General features: G+C 32.4%; 1 protein-coding gene across 3 annotated transcripts in view; it reads left to right on the forward strand.

Moving 5' to 3' along the window:
* Positions 1-12365, forward strand: part of Mondo (MLX interacting protein mondo) — a 284390-nt gene that overhangs the window by 265296 nt on the left and 6729 nt on the right. For all 3 annotated transcript variants that reach the window (XM_075364989.1, XM_075364990.1, XM_075364991.1), the window contains exons 15-16: positions 4417-4546; positions 11912-12055. In XM_075364989.1, the coding sequence (XP_075221104.1) occupies positions 4417-4546; positions 11912-12055 (274 nt within the window). The remainder of the gene's footprint in view (positions 1-4416; positions 4547-11911; positions 12056-12365) is intronic.

Genomic DNA, 12365 nt, shown 5'->3' on the forward strand with positions numbered 1-12365 from the left:
AATTGAATCTGTAGACTCAGTCAGAAAATCAGTGATTGTGGTCATGATATCACAACATTGCAGGGAAGCAGGTTTTTTAAAGGAGAGGAATTAAATGATTATTTTTTTTAAAGTTATTGAGCTGTTTAGGAGAAAATGGACTTCCCAACAGCAAGTCCCAGATCTATGTAGTGAATCATTTGCCATGGTCATACGGCAAGCCTAGTTTCTACTGTTTGAGCTCAGTATTAAAATTCTTACCTGAATTAGTTACAAAGATATGTATTAAACAAATCTTTGTCCTGAAACTTTTAACCAAAACATTAAAAATTGTTTAGTTTCAATAAATCTTTCCCTTTATGATAAATTATTTTATTATTATTATTTATTTTTTTTATTTTTTGTCTCGGAGATTCACATCTGGAATACCTCATTCAATGCTGTGGTGCATTTAACACAGTACATACAATCCTGCACACCTCCAGAATTACTGATTTTTGGGCTTTTGGAATTATGACTTTAGGATCCAGGCCAACCTTTTCTATATATGTCTTTAAATTTTTGTTAATTAATCCATTTGGTATTATCACAATGGGAATAACTTCTATTGAGTTGTCTGTAAATTTATATTTTATTGCCAGAGGGTTATATTTGGTTATTTTATCTGTTTCAGCCTTATTAATATTGTGATCTGATGGGTGAATGACATCAATGAGAAGAGCAGTTTTTTCTCTAATATTGTGTAGAACCATGTCTGGCCTATTTGCAGCAACAAATTTGTCAGTATGTATGGGGAGAGATCATAATACAGTCTATAATGCTCATTTTCCAATGTAGGTTTGGCCTTATATTCATAATAAGGACAATGCTCCCTGTCATCTACAAGTCCTAATTTTAATGGCAATGCCTGATGAACAATGTTCACTGTAAGATTGTGGCGATGCAGATATTCCGTGTTAGCCAAGTTGGAGCATTCAGTTATCAAATGATCAATTGTTTCAGATTGTTGGCATACTCTGCATTCTTCACTGATGTGTCATGATTTTCTATGAACGTTTTGTAATTGTTTGTCGCAATGACCTGGTCCTGGATGGAATGGATAAACCCTTCAGTTTCTCAAAATAGAGACCCATGCTTTAGCCAACACATAGATGCGTCCTTATCAGCATTTTTGAGAGAATGAGGAAATCTACTGTGGAGTGCCTTAAATTTCCATGCTTGGATCCTATCACTGGTTGTAATATCATTCAGTTTTAGAGGGGAGTAGCCATTGTCAGATGTAACTATTGTTTTGTGCAATGACAATGTTTCAGACCTGGAGAGAAAATATCTCTTCATTGATGCAATCTGTCTGTTACAAAGCGACTTCAAGTTGAGGAGGCCTCTACCACCTTCTTTATGATAGATATACAAACGTTCTACTGTGGATTTAGGGTGATGCATCCTGCATTTTGTTAATGTTGTGCGTACCAAGCTGTTCAGGTTTTCAAGATCTGTCTGGGACCAATGAACAACTCCAAATGAGTATGTAGGAACTGGCACACACCAAGAGTTAATAGCTTTGATTTCATTTTTTGCATTGAGTTCTGGCTCCAGGATTTTGTGGAGTCTTTCTCTAACTGCTGTTTGCTTGATTTATTGTTTATGATGAGGATCTGTTTGAAACCAAGATATTTGTAAGTGTCCTCTGCGTCCAGTGGCCGTATTTCTCCATTTCCTGGCAAACTGTAGGTTTTTGGAACATCCTCAATTTCTCCCTTTATAACCTTTAGAGTGGCACATTTCCCGACGCGCCAAAGTGCATCTGGATATCATTACTGAATCTGGCTATAAAATTCAGCAAACTTGTAAGCTCTATATCGTTGCTAGCATACAATTTGAGATCGTCCATGTACATTAGATGGTTAATAGTGTATACACTTTTCCCTTTGTCAGTAATTTTGAAACCGCATCCTGATTGGTGCAACATACTTGAGAGAGAGTTCATAGCTAGACAGAACCACAGGGGACTCAAAGTATCGCCCTGAAAAATACTGTGTTGTATTTGGATTGGTTTTGACTTATTTCCTCCTTCAGGAAATACCAGTTCTACACATCATAAACTCATTAACTTCTTAAGGAGATCAATAATATTTTGATGAATGCCGTATATTTTTAAAAATATGTAACAGCTAACTATGAGGTACCGAGTCATAGACCTTCTGATAATCTATCCATGCAACTGACAGATTTCTCTTTGCCTGCCTCCCTATTATCGTATCTACGATGAACTGTTCTTTACAATCTTTAGCGTTCTTCCGGCAACCTTTTGTTCCTCGGCGAGAATGTTTTCAGATGTTAGATAAGTAGTAATCTTATGAGCCAATATTGAGGAAATAATTTTGTACACTGTATTCAAACATGTGATTGGCCTGTAGTATTTGGATCCTGGGTTTCCTTAGATTTTGGTTTCAGGTATGTAACTGCTGGGAGATAAAAGTGGGTGCTTCAGAAGGATTGCAGAGCAAATCATTCAAACTCGTCATCAAAGGGGCGTGGAGAGCCACCAAGTACTTCCACCAAAAATTCTGAACACCGTCAGGCCCTTGCTATTTTCCAGTTTTGTAACATTTTTACACCTTGTTTGATATCAAAGGAGGAAATTACGGGTGTGTCCATGATTGATGTACATCTCCTTGCCTCATTCTGTATCCATTTTGCCTGATAATTATAGCTCATAGTACCGGTCCACAGTCAGCTCCAATATTTTACGGTAGTATCCATGGTTGGTAGACCACCAGTGCAATGTGCTTCATTGAGACTGTTATAAAACTGTCTCTAGTTGAGGCCAATTTCCTGTTTTCAGATTTTCTCTTGTTCAATATGTTATATCGTTGTAGTCTTTTCTCCAGAGCTGCAATCTTTTGCTTGAAAGTGTTAATATGCAGGTCATTTTTGTTTCAAATTCTGGGTCATCTTGACTGATTTTTTGTAATTTGAGAATGTGTTTGACTCTATCCCTTAAATACTGTTTACATTGGTCATGTCTTTCCTTCCACACTGACAACTTTGCAATATCACTTCTGAATCTCTTTATTTTATTCTCAGTTTTTCTCTTCCATTTTGGTACCTGTAATACTCTTATCGGACCTGAAGCCACCCTTGGTTCAGGATTGATGTTCTGGATACTTAATATAGTTTTTGCAGCACAATACGCGTGTAACTGTAAGGATTCCAAAGTAGACATGGTTCTTGTGCTGAGAATTTCATTAACCATACTTAAACTTTTTCTTATTTGGGTATAACTTTGGTAGAGGATTTCTGTGATTTGGATTCTGTTCCGGCATACAAAGAGACATTCCTCTCCAGTTCTTCATTGATTTTCGAGGTCTCATCATCTGTGTTGGGCTCTTTGCTAGATGCACTGCACTCTGCTCCAGAAACTAAATAATGCTGATTGGTGTCTGCATTTAAACATGCAGGGTCAATAGTGGTAATTGAGCTACAAAATACTTAGTAGAGATTTCATTTTAATCATGTTTTGTTTATTAACTGTGATAACAGGCTTGCTAAGAATATACCTAAATCGGTCACATATGTTTTGTTCAGTAAATTTGTCCAAATCTGGTTGAAGATTTTTGAGTTCAAGGTACATCACACAATAGTTAATTTTGTCTTTGCCATGCTGTGTTACTATGTGGTATGCCCTCAATACATCACAGTTAATGACTCCATTCAAATCATGACTCCATTTAAAACGGGCTCGTGCGGAAGTTTTGTTAGGGCCTCTTGACATTCAATGATCAAGGCAGACTAACAGGAGATAATGGTACTTCTGCGCTTTGTTGTTCCAAGGTTTGCAGTCTAGTAGTGCATTCGAATTCTCCCATAGGAGTTGCTGGTCATTCCCAAACTCCTACACTGGTGGTTCGCTTGCTGTCGCATCCAGTACCAGCTCCAGGTATGCCCTGATGATCCTCAGGCAGCGGCCTTTTCCTCAAATTATTCTTCAGAGACTCCATCATAAAATGGAGAGGCCTTTTATACCTACAGCCACGTTTCAAAGAAGGATGAGGAGGGGGTTGGGCAGGATGACTTCAGGAATTGGGAACGGGAGCCTATGAGTTACTCAAAGGGAGGAAACTGGAAGGAAAAGATGGGACTATCAGGGGGAGGGATAGCAGACTGCTATTTCAATTAGTTGCCTCTTACAACAGCGGGAGATCCCGTGGCACCAGAAATGATCTCGCTTGTGTATTATTTTAATGAAAATGGATTAGATTCTTCCTTTTAAGAATTTGGTCTTTCTCACCTATGTTTACAATTAAGTAATCAAACCCATTACAGTACACTATATTAACTATATATTGTTATAATTATGTCTGCCTATAGTTTTTATAATTCATTAGATTAATTTTTTTTTAAAGTACTATTATTCCTTAACTAATTATGTAACAGCTTAGTTTAATTTGTGAACCACTGCTTGTATCTTTCAACAACACAGTTTCAACTGCCAGTTTAGATGATTTATATCGTTCTACATTACAGTGGGTCGAACAGCATTGTTCACTAGTTGATCTTCGACCTGGTAAGTTTATTAATTTTCTTTTTTTATATAATAAACTATAATTAAAATTTTTATTTAGAAGTCTCTTTTATGTAAAGATAAAAATTCTCGTAAAATCTGAAGTGTTATGTTTAATGTTGCAGTTTTTCTTCAGTATTATTGCTGTTAAAAGTTTTTCTTGCTGAATTTTTTATACATGTTCAAAAAATGAAAAATATATTTGTTGAAGTAAAAAAAAAATTCTAAATTTTTGTATTATCTTGAGAATTATTTATTACAGTTATCATATTGATACAACAGAAGGTTTGAGTAATAAATCTCCTAATTAACAATTTTCAGTAATTTAACATAAGGATGGTTGATAACCTTGAGTCTCATTTACAACAGATTTTTTTCAGAAAATCAGATAATGTTTACTGTTGTACACTCTCTGCCCATATAATTTCCCACTTTATCCCATAAAAATTGATCTTATTTACAACTTATAAAGTTGTTTAAGTTTAGAATGTTTTACAATGATATTATAGAACCCACAAATTAATTAAAAAAATGGTATTACAGTTCAGTGATGGTTAATTGAGCATTGTAAACATTTTGGTAGTTCTTTACTACTATAAATTATAGTAAATTCTATTTACTATAAATTATAGTAATCCAATCAACCCAAGTACAGAATTAATAAAATAAAATAAAATAGAATATTAATTCTATACTTGGGTTGATCGGATTAATATAATTTGTATAAAAAGAATATGATTCCTGAAAGGATCAATTTTAGAAAATTATATATATATATATGGAATGATTAAGAAAGTGTTTGCATTTTGTTCAGTTTAAGTACCAGTGTACAATAACTTATGGAAAAAAAATCAGGATTACATAGTAAGATCTATGGATGCATGCCACTTAAAACCTCCCACTGGTGCTAACAGTTTATGAATAATAAAATAAAATGATTTTTTCCCCTTGCTTTTTTTATTTAACGTGAACTCAAGTATAGTTGTTCATGCTCCAGTAAGTATCATGTGATAGCAAAAGTTCTTGAATTGTTATATAAATAAAATTATATATATAATCTATTTTTTCCTTCAACAAGAATAGCTCACTGAGAATTCATGCAAGCCTCACACTATGTTGACAGCACTTACTCATAACTATAATGCATATACATACATCTACTTCATTTTATCTGACTTTGAATGTTTTTTTAAATAGATTATTACAGTGTTTTTATAACAGTGTTATTATAATAAAGCATAATTATGTTATTTATTTAATAATTTCTTATGAAACTGCCCCATTAAAATACTTGTTAATAATAAATTTATGGTACTTCAGTTGCTTTGTTATGAATTTTATAAAGGGTATTAAAAAATGAACTTTATCATGAAAATTGACTACTATACCTAAAGGCAATCTTTCTTATCTGTAATTAATTAGTATAAATTGAATATACTTTAGAAAAAATGAAAACATTCATAAAAAAATTACTTAATATCTAAATTTAGATTGTGATTTCAATTGTTAAACAATCATTTTTTGATATATTAAAATGAATAATATAAATTAACAAATTAGCAATACTACCAAAAAAGTAAGAAACATTGTTTTTAGGCAATATCAATTAAAAACATAAAGTTAGCTTAAACCCATTCTACTGAAACTTTCACTGTCTATTTTTAACTTTTCCTCTAACTGTATGCTTGCAGTAGGGATTACCTAATATAAATCTTCTCAGTTTTTTTTATTTATTGTTTATATTTTATATTCTGTGAACACTGGTAATATGTGTTTTGCAAGTATTGTTATTTAATTATTTTTTTTGTTATCCTTTTATTTATTTATCCTATTTCTTCAATGTACTAGTAATGACTATTATTTCACATTCAAAATACCATTTACTTGTTGATTTTAAACAACTTATCTATTGTTTTTTAGTGTTTTTCTTACTTCTCAATTTCTTTTGTTACCCATTTAGTATACATTTTCTTTAGTTGAGATAAGTACATTAAAAGTGTAAAGAAAGATTAACATGTTGACTGCTAACAGAATATTAGAAATGTATTTTTTATACAGATATATTAGATATTTATACAGATATATTAGAAATGTAATTTTTCTGAATTTATTGTTTTTAAATAATTTATTAAAACATGAAACAAAACTCCGATCGGAGTGATTGGCATCCAATATCAATATTTCTTCTTGTTGCTGTAAACTCTGATTGGAGTGTACATGGAAAGCAGAAGGAATAACTACACCAGTGTAATCTGAATTGTATCATTAATAATATGAAAAGAAATATTAAATTAAACAATTTATTTTGAAATTTCAATATTTAATTACAGCAGGCCTATATTATACATTATTTACATTTCATGATAATCCTCAAAACAGTTTAAACAAAGTCTGGGATTTCCTGGAAACATTTCTTAAAAAAATAAGGAAACACTTTGTTTCCTTATTTTCTTCTGTTGTGCTGGTTTTTCAGTTTTACTTGTGGATAATTTTTCTTATCAGCTCTAAGAGTACTGGTACAGTATGTGTCTTGGTCAAGTAATTTGGTAGCTAGGCCCACATGCTATTGAAAAAATGATCATGGTATACTGCATGGCCATTACCTAACTTTTCTTGGAATAAATGCAATACTACCTTTTCTGTATGACCAGTACTTCGTAAAATGTCTGTGGCCCCTTCATATAGATGAATTTTAAGCACCAAACCATTTGGTTTAGTTACTATATACAATTTCATTCCAAATTTATGATGTTTGTTGTATTGGCGGAATACTAAACAACCACGCCAGAGAACCGTGAAGTCATCTAGAGATAATTTTTTGCCTGGGTAGTAAATCTTGATCGTAGTATTGTTAAAAAAGTCTGTTACTAGCCTTATCTTTTGTAGACAGTCAGCAGTATTATTGCTGACAGATGAGAAATGTAAACATCTTAAAATTAAAAGAAATCTCTTTTGGGACATGTACTTTCTAAATACCGGTATATCAAAAAGTGGATCAGTCTTCCAATAGTCACTTAGATGAAATGAAATAGTCAATGAAATGGTGCCAGTGTGAAGCAGTAAGGCTAAACATATTTTTAACTCTTCAAGTGTAACCTCCTTGCAATCCATAATATGGGATTTCACTTTTGTTTGTGGACAACATAAAACTTCTACAGCGTATTCATTAGTAAACCAACAACAAAATGACACCACAACAACAAAACAGTCCTTTCAGCTACACCACACTCACAGTACAGTAATAGACATGATTAGCCACTACTACTCCAATTGAATTGGACAGTGCTCCTGAATGCAGCGAGTCACTCTGATTGTAGTAGTCGGCATGTTAATTTTTTAAAAGTTAATTTCTTCAGTAGATTTTTGAAATTCTTTCCTTATGAATTTTAAAATTCAGTTTTAATTTTATTTAATAAAAATTAGATAAGATGTTTGTGGAATTTTGGAAATTATTTTAATATGTGAAATAAGACAGTCAGTAAGTAAAATATCTATGTTCATAATTGGGGTTTTCACATTTAATAGCATAATTTAAAATTATTTCAGAGTAATAATAATAATAATATTATTATTTTTGATTTTGATGCAAATTTTAACTTCTGTAAATTATCACATGGTTTTATAACTTTTAAACCTAAACAAATATATTTCAATAATCACAGATCCACTATAGTAACATGTTGGGGTTCTCTGATGTTAAATACCTCTATAGAACAGTAAAATTTTACTGTATGTTAATAATAATATCTGTTTCGGGATTACAAGAATACTTATATATGTATGTAAAAGAAGGTATTTTTTTCTTAATTTGACCTAACTAAAAATGGATTTTCTTGAAAATCAACAATTAAGCAAAAAAATTTGTTTGGTAATCCTAAACTTGTATCAGGTACTCCTCTGAAGTCTATACTCATATGTATATTTTCAATTTATGATGGTAAAAGACTATTTTTTTTTACTTACTTTGATACTTTCAAAAACGGCAATATTCTTTTTTATACGAAAAAGAATATTTAAATTTTAATTTGTTATATAATTTCTCTTGAGTGAGGTGTACAGTGTAAGGCTAGAATCAAAGAGCATGAAAAATATTTTATTTGCCTGTATGGCCGTAGATTGATTCCCTATCTTTCCACTTGACAGCACCAGTATCAAAGATGACAATTCCTAAACAGAAAGCCTTCTGTGTTTTGCAGTTTGCTAATGTGGATTTGTAGTTACAGTTCAATATGCATTTCTTAGAATGTTTAATTGTGATCCCTTGAATGACAAATTTTTTTTGTCTTCAATCATTTGACTGGTTTGATGCAGCTCTCCAAGATTCCCTATCTAGTGCTAGTCGTTTCATTTCAGTATACCCTCTACATCCTACATCCCTAACAATTTGTTTTACATATTCCAAACGTGGCCTGCCTACACAATTTTTCCCTTCTACCTGTCCTTCCAATATTAAAGCGACTATTCCAGGATGCCTTAGTATGTGGCCTATAAGTCTGTCTCTTCTTTTAACTATATTTTTCCAAATGCTTCTTTCTTCATCTATTTGCCGCAATACCTCTTCATTTGTCACTTTATCCACCCATCTGATTTTTAACATTCTCCTGTAGCACTGCATTTCAAAAGCTTCTAATTTTTTCTTCTCAGATACTCTGATCGTCAAGTTTTACTTCCATATAAAGCGACACTCCAAACATACACTTTCAAAAATCTTTTCCTGACATTTAAATTAATTTTTGATGTAAACAAATTATATTTCTTACTGAAGGCTCGTTTAGCTTGTGCTATTCGGCATTTTATCTCGCTCCTGCTTCGTTCATCTTTAGTAATTCTACCTCCCAAATAACAAAATTCTTCTACCACCATAATCTTTTCTCCTCCTATTTTCACATTCAGCAGTCCATCTTTGTTATTTCTACTACATTTCATTACATTTGATTTGTTCTTGTTTATTTTCATGCGATAGTTCTTGCGTAGGACTTCATCTATGCCGTTCATTGTTTCTTCTAAATCCTTTTTACTCTCGGCTAGAATTACTATATCATCAGCAAATCGTAGCATCTTTATCTTTTCACCTTGTACTGTTACTCCGAATCTAAATTGTTCTTTAACATCATTAACTGCTAGTTCCATGTAAAGATTAAAAAGTAACGGAGATAGGGAACATCCTTGTCGGACTCCCTTTCTTATTACGGCTTCTTTCTTATGTTCTTCAATTGTTACTGTTGCTGTTTGGTTCCTGTACATGTTAGCAATTGTTCTTCTATCCCTGTATTTGAACCCTAATGTTTTTTAAATGCTAAACATTTTATTCCAGTCTACGTTATCGAATGCCTTTTCTAGGTCTATAAACGCCAAGTATGTTGGTTTGTTTTTCTTTAATCTTCCTTCTACTATTAATCTGAGGCCTAAAATTGCTTCCCTTGTCCCTATACTTTTCCTGAAACCAAATTGGTGTTCTCCTAACACTTCTTCCACTTTCCTTTCAATTCTTCTGTATAGAATTCTAGTTAAGATTTTTGATGCGTGACTAGTTAAACTAATTGTTCTGTATTCTTCACATTTATCTGCCCCTGCTTTCTTTGGTATCATAACTATAACACTTTTTTTGAAGTCTGACGGAAATTCCCCTTTTTCATAAATATTACAAACCAGTTTGTATAATCTATCAATCGCTTCCTCACCTGCACTGCGCAGTAATTCTACAGGTATTCCGCCTATTCCAGGAGCCTTTCTGCCATTTAAATCTTTTAATGCTCTCTTAAATTCAGATCTCAGTATTGTTTCTCCCATTTCATCCTCCTCAACTTCCTCTTCTTCCTCTATAACACCATTTTCTAATTCATTTCCTCCGTATAACTCTTCAATATATTCCACCCATCTATCGACTTTACCTTTCGTATTATATATTGGTGTACCATCTTTGTTTAATACATTATTAGATTTTAATTTATGTACCCCAAAATTTTCCTTAACTTTCCTGTATGCTCCGTCTATTTTACCAGTGTTCATTTCTCTTTCCACTTCTGAACACTTTTCTTTAATCCACTCTTCTTTCGCCAGTTTGCACTTCCTGTTTATAGCATTTCTTAATTGCCGATAGTTCCTTTTACTTTCTTCATCACTATCATTCTTATATTTTCTACGTTCATCCATCAGCTGCAATATATCGTCTGAAACCCAAGGTTTTCTACTGGTTCTCTTTATTCCGCCTAAGTTTGCTTCTGCTGATTTAAGAATTTCCTTTTTAACATTCTGTGACATAATCAGTGTGAAACATTTGAATGTCTGTGCAAGAGGAAGAGTAAGGAACGACCGAGAGTGTGAAGAAAATATTGAACTTGTCAGGAAGTCTTTTCTGAGTAGTCCAAAAAAATCTGTTCAGAAATTCGGCCATGATGTATCAATACTGGTGATGATTGTGGAATGTTTTAAGGAAACTCTTACATATGCATCCATACCATTTATAGATGTTACAGACTTCAAAGCCTACTGACTGTGCTATACGTGGCGACTTTGAAATGGAAATGTTGCAGTATCAAAGGGACAACTTTCGTTTAATAATGTTTTTAGTGATGAGTCAACGTTTGATCTTACTGAAGAAGTTAACACACATAATGTTTGTATCTGTAAGTCAGAAAATCTCCATGAACCCTTACAATGTGAAAGAGATTCCTCAAAATTAAATGTTTACTGTACAATATCTCACCAACAAGTTAATGGGTGGTTCTTTTTCAATGTCGCAAGTGTAACAGGAGTTGCTTATTTGGATATGCTGTGTACCTGCCTCTTTCCTTAACTGCAATTTGGACAGGAGAATTTTATATGGCAACAAGATGTTGAGTCTTCTCATTGGCATAGCTCTACATGGGATCAGTTGTATGATGTTTTCCTGACCTCTGGGTTGGTTAGCTTGGACGCGACGACAGAGCTTGTTTTTAGTGGTCACCATGGTCATACAATCTGACTCCATGTGATTTTTCCCTAGGGGTTTTGTAAAGGATCTTGTTTATGTGCGACTACTACCTTCTGATCTACTCAGTTTGAGGTACAGGATATAAGCAGCTCTTGTTTCCATTACTCCAGACATGCTGATTAAATATGGGACAAGTTTTCATGTCGATTGAATTTGTGCATCTGATGAAAGATAACCACATTGAATGCTTGTAGGGAAAAACTTGAAGAATTACTCTTTCATTTTATTTGTGATTCATTACTGTAAGTCAGATTTAAGAGATATTGAATAACCTTAAAACCCAGATATTCTTTTTTGTACATCATGTATATTTAGAAAATTTATCTGTTTTTTTTTTTTTTAAATATGCATTAAAATTTGTTCATGCTAATAATTGTTTGTTTTTTTTTTATCAGTTGTGTTAAATGCACTAAGACATCTTTGTACATCTACTGATATTTTATCTGATCCTGGAAAACTTCCAGCTGAAGCTCAAGCTGCAGCAGCTGCCTCAGTCACATCTAAATCTACATCATCACATGGTTCAAATTCAAATCCCAGTTAGTACTATACACAGTAATTATCAATTTAAGTTAAGCAGTGATAATTATTGTACAATTAAAAATGCTAATTAAAAAATAATAATTGAGCATTTTATTTATAAATATTAATTTACTATAATCAAATTTAATATTCTCTATAAATACATATAAAAAAGTCATTTTATTTTTAGATAGTATTTTATTTTAAACAAAGAAAAATTATTTTTATTTTTTAATTTTTTCTATTTTTGTAATACGTAATTAATAACTATAATATTGTAACCCTTAACTCCTAATGTTATTGCAATTAATATTTTTGTTTAAATCA

This window comes from Lycorma delicatula, chromosome 4 (genome assembly GCF_047948215.1).
Source record: "Lycorma delicatula isolate Av1 chromosome 4, ASM4794821v1, whole genome shotgun sequence".
NCBI classification, from domain to species: Eukaryota; Metazoa; Arthropoda; class Insecta; order Hemiptera; family Fulgoridae; genus Lycorma; species Lycorma delicatula.